Source organism: Chaetura pelagica, unplaced genomic scaffold (genome assembly GCF_000747805.2).
Source record: "Chaetura pelagica isolate M959 unplaced genomic scaffold, ChaPel_1.0 scaffold69, whole genome shotgun sequence".
NCBI lineage: Eukaryota > Metazoa > Chordata > Aves > Apodiformes > Apodidae > Chaetura > Chaetura pelagica.
In genome coordinates this window covers 9,942,601-9,964,690 of record NW_009970724.1, presented here as the reverse complement: position 1 = coordinate 9,964,690, position 22,090 = coordinate 9,942,601, and the positions used below count along the sequence as shown (strand labels likewise).

The 22,090-nt window shown below is 37.8% G+C and overlaps 1 protein-coding gene across 1 annotated transcript in view; it reads left to right on the top strand.

The window, feature by feature from the left end:
• The window catches only part of DPYD (dihydropyrimidine dehydrogenase), a 308,687-nt gene that overhangs the window by 214,998 nt on the left and 71,599 nt on the right, over positions 1-22,090 (top strand). The window contains exons 17-18 of the mRNA XM_010006772.1: positions 4,707-4,827; positions 5,759-5,878. Coding sequence (XP_010005074.1) covers positions 4,707-4,827; positions 5,759-5,878 — 241 coding nt within the window. The remainder of the gene's footprint in view (positions 1-4,706; positions 4,828-5,758; positions 5,879-22,090) is intronic.

Genomic DNA, 22,090 nt, shown 5'->3' with positions numbered 1-22,090 from the left:
TTAAGGTATTCAGAATAATCAAGTGCAATTTTCTGCCAAACCTTTTCAAATCCTTAAGCAAATGACTTACTAAAAACTGGGAAAACAAAGGTGAGTTTGAGGAGGTGCATCTCAGTCTGACCCTCTCTCATTTATTAAGCAGGTATCATGGTACTTCCCTCCTCAGAGAGGTATTTTGGATACAGTATAAAGATTGTGCAGTAACAGGAAAGTGTGAAAATGAGGACCCTGCAAGAAGACTGAAAATAGGTCATAGTAAAAATTTCGAAAATTTCCATAAATCTGCAGCCAGACATTTTTTGTGGTAATCTCTTTGTGATTTTGTTTCTTTCCATGAAACACAAGGAGAGGTGACCTACTCTACATACAGCATTTTCACACTCCTTCTTAAACATGTAGGATGTATCTTCCCTGGGGGTGATAGGACGTGGGATTCATCTCATTACCAATGCCAAAAGCAATCAGTAGACAACTTGCTGCTTTAATTTCTGAGGATTTATTCTTACAGTTGTGGTTGCAGTTAAGCTTATCATGTGATCATTTAGAAAAAAAGGTGAATAGTTGTTTTTCCTCTAGTATATCTACCCATTGGCTATGAGTAGTTAGGATTAAAAGCTCCAACTAGCCCAAGGCTATAATGAATATTCAGGAAAAATGATTCTGTACTGCTGCTTAGGGAAGTAAAAAGACAATCCCTGTAACATTCAAATCTCCTGTGCCTTTGGAATAAACAAGCAATATTTGATTAAAAAGACAGAAGACACGCTGATGTGTCTTCTTACCAACAGATTCCTGTAGGTACAGTGCATGAATCAATAATACGTTTTAGCTGATGATAATTTCTCTAAGCTTTTATTTAGATGGTATTTGTTAAAAAAACAGCACCAAAAAGAAACCAAACAGCAGATAAATGAAGTGTGCTACCAATGGATGTTACAGTCCATTGAAGCATTTGTTCATTCTTCTGGATTGACACACATAGCAAAATTATGCTGCGCATTCTGTCACAATCACACTGTGTCATCGTTAATGAAAGAACCAACAAACCTAGTTATGTGTAACAGAAAAGATAATTTGAGGTAGAGTTTGAAACAAAACCATTAAAATCCTGTACTACATTAAGCAGAATAATATTTTAGTTAGTTCTTCTTGTTGATTTTGCAAATGTAAATGCCCAGCTGTTTTTACAGCTAATAACACTTTACAGACTAAGCCATTTAGAAAATATTTCTTAGCTTTGCAGGATTCATCAGCCACTTTATAAATCATAAAATCTGCAAGAACTTTTCAAAAAGTTGGATTGGAGTAAAAAAAAAACACAACAAAAAACAATTGGGTTGTATTAGCAGTGACAGGTATTTTTTGTAACATGATTTATGGGCCTTAAGATTTGTTCTCATACAAGTTATATGGTTCATCCTTGAATGTTTTATAAATCAAATATCTGCTAAGAATCAGTAAATGTAATTTGTAAACTGGGGTCAATCTTTCGGAAATCCGAGAAGATGGGAGGTCCTGAATCTGCAAAATGAATTAGGAAAAAGGAAGCTTTTACATAGTCTCTTTTAAAATTATGTTTTAGTACCAGGCTGCTTGTCTTGTTAAATTTGCACCCAAGTTTAAAAATTTGCTAATTATGATTAATTAATATTCTCAGAATTCTTAATTTTTGAACTGCATTTCAGTTTGGAATTATGTAGTTAATCAATGATTGCACTTTAAAATGAACTATCTACTTGTAATCATTTAAATCTTTCTCAAAAGTTGTGTTCTTGTGTGACCTCTGCAAATTGTTCTCTGTCCAAAGCCAAACTTCTGTGGAGAGGTTGTACACCATTCAGTGACATTCACCTGGATTCTATACATGTAAATCATTAATTTCATATGAAACTTAGGTGTCCTGTGACATGAATACCTTCTATTTTTCAACCATCTGATGACTTCTGATGCATTTTTCCAAGTCCTTAGTGCAAATATAGAAGAAAATCATGAATGTTATGAATGAATTAATAACGTTTTCTTCATTATCTAAAGAGGAATGTAATGTTACAGATAAAAACAGTTGAGGATATATTATTCCTCTTTGAGAATATGTTAGTTGTCTGTAGAGCATAAAGTCATGTAGTCGCTTAATGGCATGGAAGTGCCTCTGGCAGCAGGAAACCTCAGGCATGTAGTGGCTGTAGCCACTGGACACTTGCAAATGTCACTACAGTCAGGAGAGAGAGGACGACCTCCGGTGGTTCACTGGTGTTGGCTGCTGCACCAGGAGGAACTGGAGCAGGAGGGGGCTGGGCTGGAAGCAGAACAGAGGAGGGGGTGGAGGAGGAAGATGGGAGGATCAATCAGCTGGATACTCCAGTAGAGCTTCACTGTAGGTCTCGCACTGAAAGGGGAAGCAGGAAGATCTGGCACATGGGTGTGTTTTGGGCAAGCGTCTATTTATTACTGTTCTTAGGGATCCAGCATTATCTTTACATGATACTTGTTTAATGAACAAATGGATTAGATAAAAGATTATGTGGAAAGAATCAGCTCTAGAAATACTTGTTTCTATCCAAAACTGGAAAATTGAATGGAAATTTTAATTTATTACATAAAATTTAACACCTCACCAAATGCTATCAGTGACTGTCTCACTATGCAGCAAAGCACTGCAGTAACTTTTGTTCATGTTCCCATGTTTCCTCAGTAAGCATTCCTATTTTTATCCTTGAAATATTAATGGAAATAAAATCAAATCTTGCATTTCCTTTACTTTTCAAATTACTTTCCTATTAGGTTACTTGTGTTTTTATGGGTTCCGAAAATGGGCAGGTTTCCAAGACTGATACAAGAAAGACTTTCAAAAGTGCTTTGTCTAAACATGTGCTCTGCATTCATATATTTAAATTGTTAACTAGTTTGAGAAGCTGAAGACCCTTCCTTTGCATTCTTTGCATTAATCTCGGTGTGACAGGAGAACTGATGGAAAGTATTTTTTTTGGGGAAAAAAAAAAAAATCAAATTACTCTTTCTTTAAAAAGACAAACTAATCAATTGTCTTAAGTAGGACACAATTTTGCTTTATATGAATGAAAGAGATCTCCCAATAATGTATTCAATGTGGACAAAAAAAAATAATTGTATCTTTTTTAAATGTTAGTGTGTGCTGGAGTAAGAATTTTTATGGTAGCACTATAAGCACGATGAAGTCAGCATAATGAGTTATGTGGTGCCAAAATCCTGAACATTATTATGAGAATTTCTAAGGAGGAGAATTAACATAAAGGATGTACAATTCATGTCTTCTGAAGGGTCTCTCATTTCTGTATTGGACCTCAAGGAAATTCAAAACAGAAACAAAAGTCAAAGCTGCACCTACTTTCATACAGCCAGTGCCGCGTTCATACATATTTCATGGAAGCTGCAGGGAGATCACCATTTTTATTGGAATGGCACAGCTAAGTCTCTGGGTTTTGCTATTCATGTCAAGCACTGTGTACTTTTCAGGAACACAGCCTGTGCAGTTTTTGGTTTGTATTTAACCACTGGTGGAAAAATTTAAAAAAACCAAGGGGCTGTTTCCTGTATGTTCACCACACCAACAATTTTAGTGTCCACTGCATTGTTTTAAATGAAATTTCATTTAGGCTCATTCCATTTTCAGTTACTACATAGCAATGCAGCTTTCTGACTTTTCACAATATCCAAATGGGAGAAAATTATTCATATATGACAGACTTAATTATCTGAGAGTGTGATAAAGATTTAGTAAATGTAAATAATTGCTGTGGTACTGATTAGCCTACCCACAGGTTATACGCGTACTAAATCTTGTAGCAGCACCATTCAATTTTTAACCAGATCACACACCATCTTCTACATGCATTAGTATTACAAATTTTAAGGTATTTGTTGAAAAGCACTATCAATAATCAACAGAAAAAAAAACAAACCACTACCCTAATAGTTATATTGAACAATGACCGTTATATGTGCCAGACACAGATAGTTCTGCTGAGCTGTTTTCAATGGGAAGGATAGTCGATTGCTGTCTACATGAGATGGATGCCATAAGGGAAATAAATGCCTGGAAATCAAGAAAAGCCAACATTTGAAGATTTTGATTTCTGGCTTTAACAGAGAAGATTCTGATCTTTCATTTGCTCTATGGCCATCCCAAGGTATTCTCTGAAGTCAGAGGAGAGTTCAGAAATGCTGATTTGCATTCTGATAGCCCTGCAACCTCAATACATCCTGGTTGATCTGATCAAAGCATGATCAACGCTTCAGGTTCATGTTTTACAGGATACTGGTTATTTTCAATGTCTTCCCATAAAGTAAGTCATTAAAATGGAAAAGTAATTTTTAGAATAAATGGGTAAAGAAGGTTTCTGTCATACAGAATTACATTTTCCCTTCTCTGGAAAGGGAACGTTTTGTGACATCTTTGTCTTTTTGGGGGGAAAAAAAAAAAAAAAGAAAAGAAAGAAAAAAAAAAGAGCAAACTTTCACTTTTTAATGAACTAACCTTTCTGTAATGGATTTGCAGTTACTCAATATGTCTGAAATAAGTTAGCTAATGAGATGAGGTTCAGTCCTGATGTGTAATTTCACAAAATCACAGTATAGCCACTTACAGCAAAGTTTTCTATTTCCTTGATATACTTTTTGTTCATATTACTTTTAATTATGTTCTATATTTATCTGACCTATTTGAACAGGATCCAGAGCTGGTACGGAACATCTGTCGCTGGGTTAGACAAGCTGTTCAGATCCCTTTCTTTGCCAAGCTGACCCCAAATGTTACTGATATTGTGAATATTGCAATGGCTGCGCAGGAAGGTAACTGACTCCAGTGCACAAGCTGTGCAGATTTGCTAATTTGCTGGATGGGGGTAGATGGGGGAGTTGCTGGAATAATAACAAATCACAACTGAAACTAATATGAAAATAGTTTATTTGATGTATTTAGAACAGGCACAGTGATCAAAGGCTTCCTAATTTTGTCCATGCTTCTGGAATTCATCAATATATGAAAAGTACTAGACTGTATACGAAAAGTATTAGAGTGTTAACAAGAAATCATACATGTTTGTGTATTTGTGTGCTCCTATTTCTGTCGTATTTATACATTTACCATACCACTGAAAATTGCCCCATTCCTACATCTAGTACTGAAATGCTATGTGCCTTCTGAGAAAACAGGTATACCATTTGAAGATTTGTGTGTATGTATATATATTTTTTTCCTTAGAATACAAGATGATAGGAAATTAATTCACAAGCAGATGTATTAATCCATCACTCTGAACTGTGGTCATTGTTTCTGTAGCATTGTTCATTTCATCTTGCTCCTAACAATGAGAACTGAGAATATGGGCTTGCTCTGTCAGGGTATAGTTGGTGTCATCAGCTTGGAGGAGTCGACCCCTGTGCTGGGGCACGTCTAGGTGTTGAACAGCCACTGTAGCAGGTTCTGTCCCACACAGCTGAAGGGCAAAGATCTGCCTGTCAGCCCCAGTGTTTCCCACGTGCTGCCTTACAGCTCTTGCAACTGATGCAGCCTGCCTTGAAGCTAGTGTTAAATTTATCAGCCCAGGATTGTTCTTAAGGAGCTTTCTGCACGTTCCATTACAGTTTGTTGCTTTCTGTCTTCAGCTGTTTATTTGGATTTCTACTTATTTCACAGTTTTTCTGTTGTATTTTTTCCTCTCTTGTTCTTGTACACGATTTAACAAACCTTTTTTAATTTAACTGACCTTTTCTTTCACAGGTGGTGCAGATGGTGTTACAGCCACCAACACTGTGTCAGGACTCATGGGACTGAGAGCAGACAGCACACCTTGGCCAGCAGTTGGTAAAGGACTGAGGACCACATATGGTGGCATGTCAGGTAGGTGATGCCCTTTTGGATGCATGTTAGTTCCTTAGAGGTTTTCAAAACATTAGAAGGTCCTTGTAGTGGGCTAGAATATCATGTCTGCAGTCGCACTGAGTCCTTAAAGCTCACTGCTGGTCAATGTTTCTAATAGTCATGACAGATGGAACAGATTAAGTGTGAAGGCTCTTGGGTTGCCCTTTCCTTAATGGTAAAGCGCTGCATCAGAATAGTGTGATAGGGTCACCGGAGAGGGAAGGAAATCTCTTCTCACATGACCCTTGCTTTTCCTCAAATTTTTCATTCTGTCACAGTTGTCAAGCCCCACGTTAGACAGAGGCTAATGAAAGGGCATCACAAGGGGAAATATCAACAATCCAAATGCAGTGTATGTTTCATAGCCCGAACTCTAGCCTTCCTCCCTCCTTCCCACTGAGTACACCCCTTCCCAGGAAGCTATTTCCTCCTCTTCCTGCTGTGGTAAAAATGATAGACTGTATTGGCAAATATATGTGTATTTTTGTAGCCTATTCCTTGAGATGCACAAGAAAATCTTGTATAAGCTTTATTTCCAAATCCTGCTTCACAGTTTGATTTTAAAAGCAGCAGCAAAACTTTTACACTCCAGTTCAGTGCCTGTGCACACTAATGTATTAATCTATTGACCCTGTGTGCTCTGTTGCTGTGACAACATGAACTTGGCCCTGCAAAGACAATACTGTGAGCTTCATGACTTTACTGGTATGGAGATTAGTCTCCTTGGTGATAGAAGAAGCAGTAAATATACATAACAGAAGTAATAGCATCCTCCTGATTGAGTCAAACACTATTTTATTGGACCCACCTCCTACCTCACCCCAAAAACATAATCAGAGGAGACCAGACAGGCAAAAATGCTTTATTTTATGTGACTGGTGTTATCCTTGAAGAACCATAAGAAATGTAGCAAAAGATACCTTTTTAAACAAACTTTAATTCAGACAAGTGTATTCAGTGGAAAATTGTCTTAGACAACTACAAGGAATTTGGAATTTTTTAGAGAATGCTGAAAAGCAGGGAAGATATAACAAACAGAAAAAATGGTTATGCTTATTGCATAATGATTATTTCACAGTGACAGCCCAATAAGATGTTATAATTTTAATATTATGCAAAATGGGAGAAAGAGGGGAACAAGAAGAGAACAGCTACAAGCCATTTCAATTTCTCTAGCCTTCCATGTTGACAGGAAAAGAATAAAGGAGGTCACAGTGGGTACTGTGCATTAAAAATTAATAAAAGAACTATTGCAGTAGTATTTTATATAAGTAACACCATTCACATTTTCTCATTTAAGTTGCAATTTCTGAATATTCCTTCCTACCATAAGTCTGCCCAATAAAATCTATAAAATGACTGCATTATGAACAGTGTGTCTCTTATGCCACAAATTTAAAGCATGTATATAGTGTAAATTGCCATGGCATCTAGATACTCAGCTATAAGGGAGGAGGACATACCAGCCTTTATTAGTGGGATCTGAGGAACAGTTACATATTACTTTTATTTTTATATGTGTGTGCATAAGTATAAAAATGTTGGGTTTTTTCTCAAATATTACATGTATCATAGGAGATTTAAAAATGTCATTTTAGGATGCACCATTATCTATGACACAAATCTGGTTATTTAAAAAATACAAAAAACACTGGAAGTGCTGTCAATTTATTGCATTTTGAAAGAGCATATTGTTGCAGACAAATCACTAGGTCCTAGTCCCACAACTCCTTGCGCACAAGAAAGCCACACAGCCAATAAAGTCAATAGGCTCTGCAACACATGGCAATACTTTCTGCTCAGCAAGCAGTGTAACAGCACACAAATTTAAGAAAGCAGGTAAGCAATTTTAAATCAAGAGAGCTAGCATTCTTACGTGCTAGCAAGACAAAAAGTGGGAGCGTGTGTTGTCTTGTTGGCACAAGGGGCAGGGTGGCCACAATTCTGAGGTCTGTTCCTGGCCACACCAGGGCTTATCCATGTGGCCTGCAGCCAGACACTTGACCTTTATTTCTCCTGTTTTGTGAAATGCCAGAAACCCCATTTACATGCCTGCAGGCTTCTTGGGAAGTGCTCTGTGATACTGGCATGAAAGTAGCTTCATAGGGTAAAGTATTTGTTTTCTATTTTGATTTGTTTTAACTTCTTGGTCTATTTTATTATCTGACAGAGTCAGTAAGATTTTTGTTATTTTTTTCAAATAATTCCTCTCAAGAAAGAATTACTTTTTTAGGTGAAAGTCAGTGCTATCATAGAAGCAGTAAATCTGGTCTGTTTTCAGGGTGTTTTACCAAAGCACTACTGGCTTATCATGTTCTGTAGAGCACCCAGATCAGAAACAGGGCATAGTCAAGCTGTATCTTGCTTTCTGGACTTTTTCCAGGGACACAGATTTTAGTTCTTTTCTGGACTAGATATGTTGCTGGGTTGGCACAGATGTACAGTGCCTGGCGGGGCACGGTGCCTGTGGAGCTGTGGGGGGCTGGCCCCAGCCCTATGGGGGTCTCAGCAGAGACCACCTCTGTCAGGTCTGTTGGGGAGTTCTGAATTGTACCTGGACTTTAAGCTGGCGACCCTCAACATCACCCAACCAGTAAGGAATTGCTCACAGTGGATATTTCTGGAGTGCTGGATTAAACGGTATCTTAGATCATTTGGGCCTGTGTATCTTTTCCCCTCTTCTCTTTACACATAAATAATCGGTAACTCTCACTACCTCCAGTAGCGTCATCTGCTAGTGTAGGGGTTGCTCTGTCTGAGGGGGTGTGTTTGCTTCAGAGGATGAAAAGCAGAAGCTGCTGTGCCTAGTCTCCACCATCAGGAGCCGGAACACATTCCTTCCTTGGTGTCACGTACAGAAACGTGCCCTGTCCTGTGCTCCCATTCACTGCCCCGAGAGCTGAAGGAGCCCCACGCCTCAGAGGAACGCCGCAGTGTGCGAGGGGAGGAGGCCAGCAGAAAGCTGGAGGTGAGCCACCACTGCTCACAAGATAAAAGTCAGAACTTTGCAACCCAAAAAAAGACTGCAGGCTGGCCCCTGTCTCTGCTGGCTTTGCTGGAAGCTCAGGCCTGGCTCGCACCTGCCAGCCAGCACGGCCTGCGGGGAGGAAGGTGCTTCATGGTGCTTGTGGCAACAGCACCTGCTGGGGAGGCTGGCAGCACACTGAGGAGCTCTGAGGCCTTGTGGCTGGGACCACGTCAGATGGCAGGGAAGTACTGCTCCTGTAGGACAGCTGTTCTTCCGTGTTGCATAAATCTGCTATGTCCATGTGTTAATACAGTGTGGGTTCTCTTTCGAAGTGAGTGTGAACTCAATCCACTGAGCTTGATGAGGGTTTCTGTTGAAGAGCAGGTCATGAAAGTATGTTAAAGCCCAGCCTAGCAGCAGCCTGATGTTTTGACTTACAGTCTTCCCTCTCCTCTGCTGTTCAAAAATATGTTCCTCCATGTACTGCAGCAAGTTTTTCAATATATGACTTCCCTTCAGCCTCCTCTTCCCTTCTCATCTGCCTCATGTGGAAGCTGCTATATGCAGGAAGGTTGCCATTAATTTTTCCAGAAAAAAAAGAGATACTGATAAAGGGAATTTCCTTTTAATTCCTTTTAATCACTAAATGACAGGTAGTTTTCTATGATATGTCTAAAAAACGTAAAAATAATAAGAATGATATGTTTTGAGGGCAGACTTACATCTCTGTTTTTTAAAACCATTTTTGAAAAAATCTTCAGAAAAGGGGAAACTTCATGAGATTACTTTAAAAACCCCATTTAGCTTTGAGTTGTCACAGTCAGTGTTTTCTGTTTTCTTCCCAGCCAGTGCTTGAGCAGTGACCTTCCTGTTTTTCTCTAATTTGATCAGCTGAAAATTGCTAAGCTGTAAGAGGCATCGCTCTTTACTCCTTCCTGCCCTCCTGTTTGTTGGGTGGTTTTGACAGGGAAGGATTTTAGTATCTCAGATGAGTATTTGACCACTAGACTAAAGGATTAGGTTCTCTTCTCCACTTCCCTGCAAATATTGAATTATTAATACAAAGCGAAACAGCTCTCACAGGATACACACTCATACTAGCATAGCCTGCTGACCTGCATATGAGCCTGACTTTGGAGAGCCAGGTTTAAATCCCAGATGTGAGCCTGGGTCCTAGCTGGGTCCCCTGCATTCCAAGTTTACCCTCCACCTATTGGGTGTTGTAAAATATATATGTTTTTTCTTCACCTTCTACTTCTATCCTGGTGCCAAAAAAATATTTGCAAGAAAAAATTCACTTTAATTTTGACTTATTGTTGTTTTCTTCAGAAAATTTAGTTCTGATTAGCACCATGGAGTCTCAGCTGAGCCCAAGGGCTATGGTAGCCTTACAGATTTCTGTGGCCCCATAATGTGAGAGGACATTCTGCTTAGAAGATCCCAGTCTTCATTAATTTTTAATACATTTCAAGGAACTGCCCATCACTTAAAAAGTGGGAAAGTCCTAATGAAGCCTCCAAAATATGGTTAAGGAAACAAGCCCTTATGATGAAAGAAAAATACTGAAATTAAAGTTATGGCTTCCCAAACTGTATGACTATCATATGTTCTTGCACAATTAGTGACACAGTTTGATTCCATTAAGGAGAATTTAGAATTGATCCAGCCCTATTTCAGGTTTGAAAATATAGAGTACATGAGATTTTACCCCAAGTTGTTCCTTTACACAGGCAAAGCAAAATATTTGTTTCTTAAAAAGAAGTGAACTGATTTTTTTTCCTCACAAAGAACAATGACCTCTGGCTCTGAAATAGATGTTTTAGGCTCTTTGAGTATAAATTATTCAAAAATGGGTATTTTATAGTTACTAGAATAAGATGACAGATTTCCCAGAGAAATGTTAATATGCTGTCAGCAGCTACACACTTCTCTAAGATTTGTTTCCTTTAAATATATTTTAAAATAATAATTAAAAAAATTTCATGAGCTTTCATACTGTGCTTCCATATTCCAGATGTGTTTTATAAAACACATCACATTGCAACACAATAGGATGTCTATTGCAGGCAAAATACAGCAGAGCTTCTGTTTGAATTTCCATGTTTTTTTGTTCTTTGCAATCTGTTTGTGTCTTTGTTTTTGTCTGGAAGCCGTATCCTTAGGGGATAAATTTATAAAACTGTACACTGGACTTAGCAAAAAACTTAGCTTAAAAGCAAATCTCTCTACGGTGCACTCACTATGTATCCTTTTAATGCTTTGTTGCAAAAATATTGCAGTATTTTACAGTAGTAGTTAAAAAACCTCATGTCTATGTGCTGTTATTGCTTTGTCCAGTCATCACATTCCGTAGTACTTTGGCATTATTTGCATTAATATATTGTACAGCATATTTGAGTACATATGTGTGTATGTTTTCCAGGACAAGAAAGATTCAGAAAGTTATGTGTTACAACTTTGTAACTGACCACAAGGGATGTCAGAAGAAATATACTTAGAGAGCATATTCAATCATTAAATGTGGGAATGTGTAAGTGTTGGAAACCGGCAGAGTCAGTTAGTTTTAATTATTTTTTAAGAAACTTAGGGAAGCTGTCTCTTTTTACAAAAAAAAAAAAAGCAAAAAACAAAAACAGTCAGACTGCAATTGTTACTTTTAAGGGAAAGCTTTACAAGTCTCATTTAATTAAATTAAAATGTATACATTATACGAATAATTTACATTATTAATAGGGGCATATATTCTAATCTAAAATGTATGAATTACATTGAAAGAAGAAAAGCTGAAGTTATAGCAACAAGGGCTGCCTTTTAATTTTATGACACATCATTAAAAGGAAAGTGAAAATAACCCCAAGAGCATTCACTTCCTAATCACATTTCTCGCAGTGACCATGCTGTGTGAATTTTGGTCAACAGAAATGAGTGAAAAGCTGCCCATCACTGGGAACAAAACAAAATGTGTGTATGCATAGGCACTTCTGTTTAGTATAAATATTTACGGAGAGTTAAAGACTATTTACAGTAACATATATTCATTAAGCAGTGTGGATAGGAATAAAAACCCAACATGCGCCTTAGTACAATTTAAATTTTGTTTTATTATTTTTGTTAAATGTAGCTCAGCCATTAAAAGCCCTTATTTGCATATATTTTGCCAGGATTCACAAAGAGTGCTCTGTTTTCTGTGGTGTCCTTGCAGCAGTCTGATTTCTCTTAGTGTTCTGCCATCACTGGTCTGCGCAGGAGAGATCAGAGCCCTAATAATAGATTTTTGACAGGGAGCTCGCCTGCTACCTGCCCTACACAAATCCTCACTGTTCATGTTTGCTTCATGGCAACAAAGCAGACAGAAGGAAAATGCCAAGTGCTGAGTTTGAGGTACAGCCCTGCCATAGCTTGACATTTCAGCAGAATAGCAGTTTATGAGATGCATAATTTTTCATCTGGGACTCAGCTGCCATTTTCATAGAAGCTTGCAGCTCATCGACTGACTGGAAATAGGGCAAAGGTTTACAGCATAGATCAAGGTCTACGTCCTTCCCATAGCTACTTAAAAATAAGTATTATTCTCCAGATAAGGTCAGGGAACTAAGCATTTTTTTTCCACCTTTAATTTTTTTTTTTTTTAGCCAATTTCATTCCCACAAAGAAAACACTTTCAGCACAAGTGTAATTTGTAGTCGATTAAAATGATCCTAATTGATTTAATTCACCAAAAGATTAAACGAGTCCTGGAAAAAGAATGAAGCATGAATCTTTATACAGAGCATTTGGACAAAGCTGTGTTTTCTCCTCCTCTCACTTTGGAAAAAGCTCATTCCAAGCTCAAAATGAATGAGAAGTCTTGAAGCATAATTGGTTTGTTTTGTTATTGCTATAGTTTGACTTTAAATTTTCACATTCATGCACATGTACTTGGGAAACAAATGCAGTGTAGGTACATGTAAGTGAGTGTTTAATTTAGAATTACACATCTCTGTGAGCTTCAGTAACAGTTCACCATGTCAAAGCCTCATATAGAACAATGGTGCAGTACATTGGATTAATTAAAGAAGCCTTGCAGAGAACTGAATTCTCAGTATGTCAAGATTTCAATTTTATGTTAAATATTTTCTAAAGGCCAGACCCTTAAATCTCAGGGGCTGTACCAAGCAGTGAGCTGTGAATTTAACCATAGGCTAACTGCTAATGATAAGGAAAAGAGTCCAAGTTGAGGCAGCTGTAATACAGTCATTGGATTAGGCTATCAATCACTCAGTTCCCCGAGGAACAGGCAAAGACGACAAAACAGTGAAAAGGGAAATTAGGAAGGGAGGGCATGACTAGAATGAGATTCTTCACCAAATGTATCTGTTAGTTGGCTGAATCCCCCAAGCTTCAGACAGAAATGTCCAGCATTGCTCTCATACTAAAAGCCAAGTATTTGTTCCAAACACTTAGAAAACCAGCAAACCATCATTAACTGTTGCTTGTCTGTACAGGGTTTAAAAAACGCAATCAGCTTTATTCTCCTCTTTTAATAGCCTGTAATTAGATAAATCTCTAAACTGTTGAACACTCTGGATGCACTGTTTATTTCGAAGTTCATCTAGAATATGTCCAGCTGAAATAGCTTCCCAGATTAGTAGTGTTTTTTCAATAAATAGATAAGCTATCAAGTCTTACTGATGGCTACCAAAGGCAATTGTCAGAAGGAAGGTGGTTCAGATAAAATCATAAATTGTCCTCAGATGTAATATGGTAAAAATAAGGGATAATGACTGTGACCCTGGCTTGCCCAAGCTTGGGTGAAAGTAGGTGTGGTTTCAATCTGCATTCAGGTAGATAAAATGGGAAATGGGTTTATATAATAATGGCATGGATTAACCTGATTAAGTAAAGAATGCTTTTATAATTAGCAACTTATAGAGATAGTTTGATTAACAACAAATGGAAAACAATACATAAAGTAAAAGAGAAGTCAAAACATGTTAAAGCAGGCTGGTGGAACAGGGTATTTAAGCTTGGTTACTGTAATGGGTAGGTGAATGCGAGCTATCAGCTGATGAGGAGGTGTCAGTGAGTTAGGAACAGAAAATTTCTCCTTCCGGTAATATCAGCAACATTGAACCCACTGATGTCTTGCCAGCATGAGTTGATTGTCTTTCTGAATCTGTCATGTCTAAAGGAGAAGGGGCCTGTATTTCTTATATCACCTCTTCCAGTTTTAATCAAATATTCACAAAAAATATATATATAAAAATCTCTGAATATTTCTGTGTCGTACTTTTTGGAGATTGATCATGTTGAAAACTGATATATTTCTCTCATAAAAGCTTACTACAATTCATACTGGAGGTCATTTAAATATAACTGCTTGAAGTATCTTATGAATTATTTATTGAAAAATACTTGGCATTTAAGTACTTTTCAGTTTAATCTAACACAGGAATTAAAATACTCTAAAGAATTTCAAATAGACATTAATTAAAATCATAAAAATTGAGAAAAGCCCTGGTGAAATCTACTGCTGAGTTTGTTTTCCATTAAGGCTCAGCAGCTCTCTCAATCTGATCTTGCTCACCTTTCTCCCAAGATAATCACAATGAAGACAAAATGTCTTTTGACTTCCAAGTGCAGCTTGAATGAGGACTAGAGTGTAGTGGTGTGCAGTGTAACTCTCCAGTCTTTCATACAATTGAAAGGCTGCTACTACTCACTACAAAAGTGTGTCTGAACTGTGAGAACAGTGTGCCTTGTGATATCCCAGTGGCTAGCGAGTGACTGGATAGAAAGATCAGTCTGGCTTGCTGACCAAGCTCTGACAATAGCTTAAGTTAAATAGAGTTGGGCCTAGCTTTCTGCTCTCGGTACTGCAGGCAGTGCAGAAGTACATTTTGTACAGAAGCAGTAATTCAGAGTGGTTAAGTGTATAGTCATGTACTGGAGCACAAAGAAAATAATTTCAAGGGGTAGTGTTGAAGTTGGCTGAGAGGTCTGCAAAGCTTTGTTGCAGTGTTATGTGTGTGATGTGTGCAAACTTGAAAACGGGTTTTGAGAGTTTAGGGAACTTCAAAGTAGGGGGAAGAGGAAAGACTTGGCGAAGGAAATAGGGTCCAAATTCATGTGAATTTAAGTCAGTGTATTCACATGAATTCAACATGCTCCCTGCTGTTGATCATGCAGGGCCCATAACTGTCTTTACTGCTGACTCCTTATTCTGTACTTGAATCAACAGCAGGGTTTGTGATATAGGTGGCACTTGAGAGTGATCAATGAGGCAACAGTCTTCTGCGGAAATTGTAAACTGTACCTGTCACTCACAAAACAGAAGTTCTAATTGCAGTTCACCTAAAAAAGCAAGAATCTGGCAGTTTATAAACAATTCTGATTAATAATTGTATCAGCAAACGTTAACACACCGAACTACTGACCTAATGTGTCTTAAGCATGTTCATTTTTTTCCATATCTAACTTTGCATATCAATGTGCTCTAGTCAGTAGGTGTCATATACTGGTTGTAGAGCCCATCTGTATTTGCTGGAGGACGTATTTACATCTTACCTGAAGAATAAACATGTTTTTACATTCATGAAAAAAACCAAACAAATTGGCTTGCAGGATAGGCCAACTGAGTACCGTCTTCTGCTGTCAGTCTGGGGATACTACCACTGCTGACAATATGCCTCAGGTTCTGCACTGAATGATAGCTTTTTCACCTGTTCAGTAGCCTCATTGGCTTAGGTATCTCCTTGAGGATGTTGAGGCTCCCATCATTCTTCTTACCTACAAAACACTGGATTGATGTTTTTTAGAAATGAGTCAGGAAGTGTCTTGAAGAGGTTTCACAGTTACATTAAAGTGTGGTTTCTGAAGTTAATCCAGTTGCAAGATTTTTGACAATCAGATACAGGGGTTTAGGAAAAAAAGAAATAATCCTTGGAGCAGCTTTAAACCCAGGGCACTGCTTTACATCCAGCAGCACCAAAAGGACATACTTACACAGTTATTGCTGCTGTCCTACTTCCACGGAGGAAAAGCCACTACCACTGGTTGACTGTGACTTACTATGAACTCACCAAAGTGAACACATCTTTATTCACCTAAATCCTACTAACATTATGTAGCTTTTACTATCCTGCTTGAATGATGGATAAATCCTAATGCCCACTTCACACATAGAATACAGAACACAAAATACAGCAGATTTGTTTAACTGGGTAGATCCTGGGTTTGTATTTCATTGAGTATCACATCATCCCTGATGAGTTATTGCCTGAAGCATTTATAAAAGTGTTTCACAGCCATCAGAACTTTTTTTTTTCTTTTTTCTTTTTTTTTTTTTTTTACCTTTCAATAGAATGCAATTAATATATAGTAGTCAGCTAAGGGATCTGCATTTTAATGTGCCTTTTCATGCAAGCACACCATTGTACAGAATGAGCTATACAGATATCCTGCTCACACACAGGATATACAAACGTATCCTATAAAATCTTTTAGGAAACCTGCTGTATTAACTTGGTTTTCCAACTTTCATCAATTTGCAGTTTCTACATTGTCAAGTAATGGCAAATGTCTTCCCTATTTAACATGCACCATATAACCATCTTTACTAAGTCCTGTTTAAATCCCAAAAGACACACATAGTCAGGGATTGAGCTACAGCTACTTAGCTTAAGTGAGAGCCAAGTCAGAACTGTTGAATACAGTGTCCCACGGTTTCAGAGTGAGAAATCCATCGCACAGCTGTGACACATATATAGAGAAGGTGTTCTTAATGACATGAGTTCTTTCCATAAAAGTGTGTGGTACCACACCTGAATCAGCACTGAGGTAAGGCCAATGCCATGAAGACCTTTTGTTACAGGCAGCTCAAAATGTGGAGAAAGCTGTGGGCTTCTTTTGCAAGCAGGCATGTCTTTGAAGACATGGTTAACCATGTTACGATTCGGTCTGGCTATTTCTATATGTTTCATGGCCCTATTGAGTTTTCAAAAGAATGTATGATTACTCCAGTCTACATTGGTTGCACTGAGCTTATCTTACTCCCTGTCAGTTATTGCTGTGCTTACACAATGCCATGTCAGCTGCCTGCCTATCGAATACACCAGCTTTGGCAGTATTTTCACCAAAATTTGGATATATGCCCACTCAGAGCTGCTTAGATTTTAATAGGGAGTACTCAGAAAAATCTTCTCATTGTAGGCCCTGATAAATATTGTGTATCAGGAGCAGTTGCCAGACAAGGCTTTTCAGAATCAGTTGCTTGTTCTTATAAATTGAGCGGCTTCTTCAGAACTTAATGAAAGTAGGCTTTGAAGAATTCAGACCTCTAAAGAGGATCTGGTGGCAACTTATTTTCCATAAGAAATATTTTTAAAAACTCTGCTATGCAGTACAATCTGGTTTATTGAAATTATGAAGAGATGGCTTGCATCTCTGTTTTTCATAAAAATACACTAGAGGATCAGTCCTTGGCAGATACGCAGAGAGAAGGTAAATGTTGGCAGGAGAAAGGAAGTCACCATAAGTCTTGCTCCATCTTGTTAAGGGGAGTTTTAGGAAGAGGTTCCCTCCTGCAATGGGGCGAGCACATAGATTTCTTTCCAATGTATTTTTCTTATAAGCTCACTATTTTACAGCTCTGAGAACACCTGCACTTACTATTAAAGTCAGATAGTATGGGGTGGTAAAAACGTCTTAAAAATACAATAAAATTGTCATTCTTACAATCTCTTTCCAATCTTCAGCTTCTTCCAGGGCTGTCTTTAGTGTCCTTTGCTATTTCTCTCTGTTTTTCCTGAGTAAGATTCTCTGAGCCAAGGTTTGTCGAGCAGAGAAAGCAGGTGGTAGTTTCTGTGGCTTCCGCTGCCTCCCTTCCCTTCCTGGGCTGCCATTACTACCAGGATACTTCTGTGTCTGAAAGCCCCCTGAGCTGTCCCCAGAGAGGCCAAGGACTTGCAAAGATACAGCTGGTGACTGCACTTGGTGTTGAGGGTCTCATGGGCAGCTGGGAGCAGAACTGCTAACCGAGCACTGCTAGGGGTTATCATTATGAACTTCACGCCCTTCACTAGGAGACTTAGGCTTCTGCCTCCTCACTGTAAGGAGATGGGCATCCTCAGAATTGGGTTTCTTTCTTGCTCCATTGACTGCAACAGAAATTTGAGGTTATTATATTCCTAATTTAGGTACCTCTGTCAAATGCTTAGGAGAGTGTATGCCTACATTCTGTCATGAACTTCTGGTGATAAGTCAAATAAATGATTCCTTTTTTTTTTTTTCATTTTTTCTGGTACATGTTAGACTTTTTTGAAAACATAGATGTATCTTATTTTAGCCCAGTCTGTCTTCTAATCTGATTTCACAGGAGAAACTGATATTTGCATGCTTGACATAAAATACCTTCCAATCAGTTAATGTAAAGCATCTGGTGTTTTTCCTTATTTTAATAAGCCCTAATAACAACATTTCAATCCCTTAATGCTGTTTCTCATATTATTGTTACAGTAGGTATATGGCTCACATTTTCTCATTTAAAAAGCTCATAACAAATTTCAGCAATTTAATCTCAGTGTTAGAAAAAGGATCACAGTAGCTGCTATATTATTTTGTATTTAAGCTAGTTTTTTCTAAAGATTCGTTACACGCTTCCTGGAAGCTAAATATTGACAAGCATGCTCTGGCAAGCAAGATAAAGCTTGGTGAGTTAACATAGCTCAAGTCTCTGCATTGACACTGTAACCCAAGTCTGAAAACTGTTACCCTGCACTATATATTTTTACTTTATAGTTGATGCTGTCCATTTGAATTAGGGTTTTTTACTGTATTTTTAATACCTTACCTGTGGATTCACCTTTGATTTAGGACCACAATACATGCAAAGTGGCTTGTATATCTGTGTTTGATGACATCTTTGGTAATGTATTGTGTATAGGATAACAAATGACAGCCTGAAGTTATCATGACTTCAAAACATAAGTAAACATTCAGTGTAAAATAATTTTAAAATCACATTTATACTGTACAACACACATGTCCTAAAACTGTGAGCTTGTGAAAGCTGTGGATCAAAAGTGAATCTTGGGTATGTATTCATTGTGGGATACAATTGAGTAGATTAATTTTTATTTGTGTTCTGTAAGTGAAAAGAAAAATCCACTTTTGTTCTAGTTGTAAGTGCACCGTATTTATAATGTTTGCAGTTTACTTTTTGAATGTCTGAATAATGAACTTAAGCCTATTTGGGCTTCTAGTAAATTTGGCATATACACTAAATTGATTACCAGATGCATTGTGCAACAGAAGGCATTGTACAGTCTTTGTGTGTTTCATAGTATTTTCTTAAATTACCAGCATTTGCTTTTATTCCAAAAATGCACTTGTCTCGTCTCTCTAGTGTTTTGGACTTAAATGCTGGCTTTTCAGTGCAGAACAGATGTGTTAGAGTTTCACATGGAACACTGATGCTTTTGTGAGTCTTCCTTTTTGAGCTTTCCATACACAGCATTATGTCAGTGACAACCCATGCAAATGGAATCTCTTCATTTCTCTATGTACATTGATTGCTTAAAATAGCCTTTAGAATTCTTAATAATTCTGCATGACCAAGAAGAACAAGGAAGTAGCCCAGTTTTGCACAAAGATACTACCCCAGAGTGAATCAGTTCTTTCAGGTACATTTTATTTTAGATTAGAGAAAAAAAAAAAAAAAAAAAAAGAAGGAAAAATAATATAATTTCATTCTGGGTGACAGCAATAGTCAACAACAGTCCTCTATGCTTCTATTAAGAACCATATTCCTATGCTTGAATCTATGGTTTGAATGGGAAGAGAAATTAATCAATGAAAATGCACAGAATAAGGTGCCCAGGACATTATTATGTAGTTTATTTATAAGAGGAGGTTGTTTGGGTTGATTTACAAAGCATACTTCTAAAAATATATCTTTTAAATTGCCAACAGTTTTAAAGAAAAGGGCAGTATGAGATCCTGGGACACGGGATGAGGGATTTGTGACCAGCAGGGCTGACTGCTGCCTTTTCTGCTCAGGTGGGATTGCTCTCTTCACATGCAGATTTCCAGCCTCTCCTGGCACCCTTTCTCTTCTGTGAGATAAAAATATTGTACCTCTGTATCGTATTTGGATGCCCTCTTCCAGAAGGCACTGCATAAGTGCCAAATATTGCCAGTATGTCTTGAGCAGCAGGAGTGTTTTGTTTTGATCAGTATTTGAAAATCAAGTAATGCTTTGTGGGCCCCTGGCTTTCTCTTAATTGCCCTTTACTTTGATCATTGCATTCCAGTGTATGCAGTTTAGGAATTGTGTTGCTACTGTTTTTCTTCAGTGGAAGCTGAGGGGATGAGTAAGTACATAAATAAGTCCCTTACTCACCCTCTGAGCTTCCCTCATTGGGTAACAATTAAAATGATCTGACTGAGCAATGCACTGAATTCCCTCACATCCTCTTATGTTGCTCTTAATACATCAAACAAATGAGTATTTAGGCCTATTAATATTTTTTTAAAAAATATGTTTATCAAGAAAGCGGAGTTATGATACAGGTGTATAATTTCATTTTTAAATCAGCACTGAGTTGTGTGGCTGGTCACAAGCAGGATTGATATAACCACAGTTTAACTACCAACCTTCAATAATATATCCAGAGCTAGTAAAGGCCTTCACAGATAAGGTTTGTGCTTCCATAAGCCACAAATAGTTTCCACAGCATGGACATGCTAATATTATGCTTTCCATTAAGGCATTAACTCTTCGGCTTGCTGTAAGCTCTCAGTTAAAGAAAGGGCTTGAAACGTCCTGTAATTGTGAAGGTTATTGAACGAAGGAACAGAAGAAAAAGCCTTTCTTTAGAATTGTCATCTGCATGCAGCCAAGGTCTCATCTAAAGTCAAGGTATCAAGTCTTTGTTGGAGTTGGGGGAGATTCTTTACTTTTTGGGAAAATATGTATTTTCATGTAAATTTCATTACAGAAGTACCATGGGCTAGGGAACTAAATATTTAGAAACTTATTTATCTAGTTACAAAAATGTAACTACAAGAAAGTGTTCTTGTGTAACAAGCACTGAATGTCTGTCATACAGTGTTTAAATGTCTGCAGTGGTTATTAGCTGAATATTTCCATTATTACAATTTTGTGAGCAACTGCAGCTCTTGAAACTGATTGATGTTTAGGAATAAAACACTTCTATTACATGTTGCCAGCTTCTGAGGACCAATCTTATAACCTACAGTTGCCTTCAAAGGAGTGATGATACCTTCTCTTTCTGGATCTAATCACGTCTGAAGAAAGTGAAAGGATGAAAACATGTATTTTTTTTCTTGAGAACATTCATTGCATGTACACTATTCTGCTACAAAATTATTGGTGTTTTATCTCTCAAGGGTGACACAGGGGGAAGATAACTACAGGAAGAGCGATGTTTGAGTATAGGCAACTAGCACTGTGCAGTGGCTTGGCTTGAAGCAGTGAATTTATTTGTGTGTTCATGAAACTGTGGTCTCAATTTTTCATTGTCTGGGGGTGCAAAAGAGTTTTCTGTCAGGCTGTGCTGGTTGCAAAGCCTTTACTAACATTTCATTAAATTAATTTGTGTGTTTGTGCTCTGTCCAGACCAGCACACAGATCTCTAATTTCAGGGAAGAAAAAGCACAAGAAAAAGAAAAGAGAACCCCCAACCAAGTGTTTATCTTCTTAAGCCATACTGTCTTGCTAGGGCCTAGGCAATCTAATCATGCTTTGAGAGTTTTTCAAAGGAGAAAAGCTGTAGGAAAACATCTCAGGCAAGTTAGCAGTAAATATTGCTTAGTGGCAACTCATAGTTGGTGGAGTTTTTGTGCGTTATATGAATTTCTTCATCCTCATCCTGCCTCCGTCTCTTAGAGACTGATCTAGGAAGGCATAGTGCCCTCCGGCTCCAGTAAGAACTATCAGAGAATGTGAGCTTCTTGTGCTTTCCTCCCAAAAGAGGGCAGAGAAAGGAACTGATGCTAGCTGAACACTGGAGTATAATGTAAGGTCTGAGGTCAGCTTGTAGGAACAACTCAGATGCTGACACTAGTGTAAACGCACCACCATGAAGCTCCCAATATTTGTACTTTAGAGACCACCTAAACTTGTAAGGTTTCTGCTCCAAAGATCCTTCAGTTTCTCTGTTAAAATAAATAAGGCAAGTCTTGGGATCTGAAGAATCCTTCCAAGAAACTATTTTCAGCAG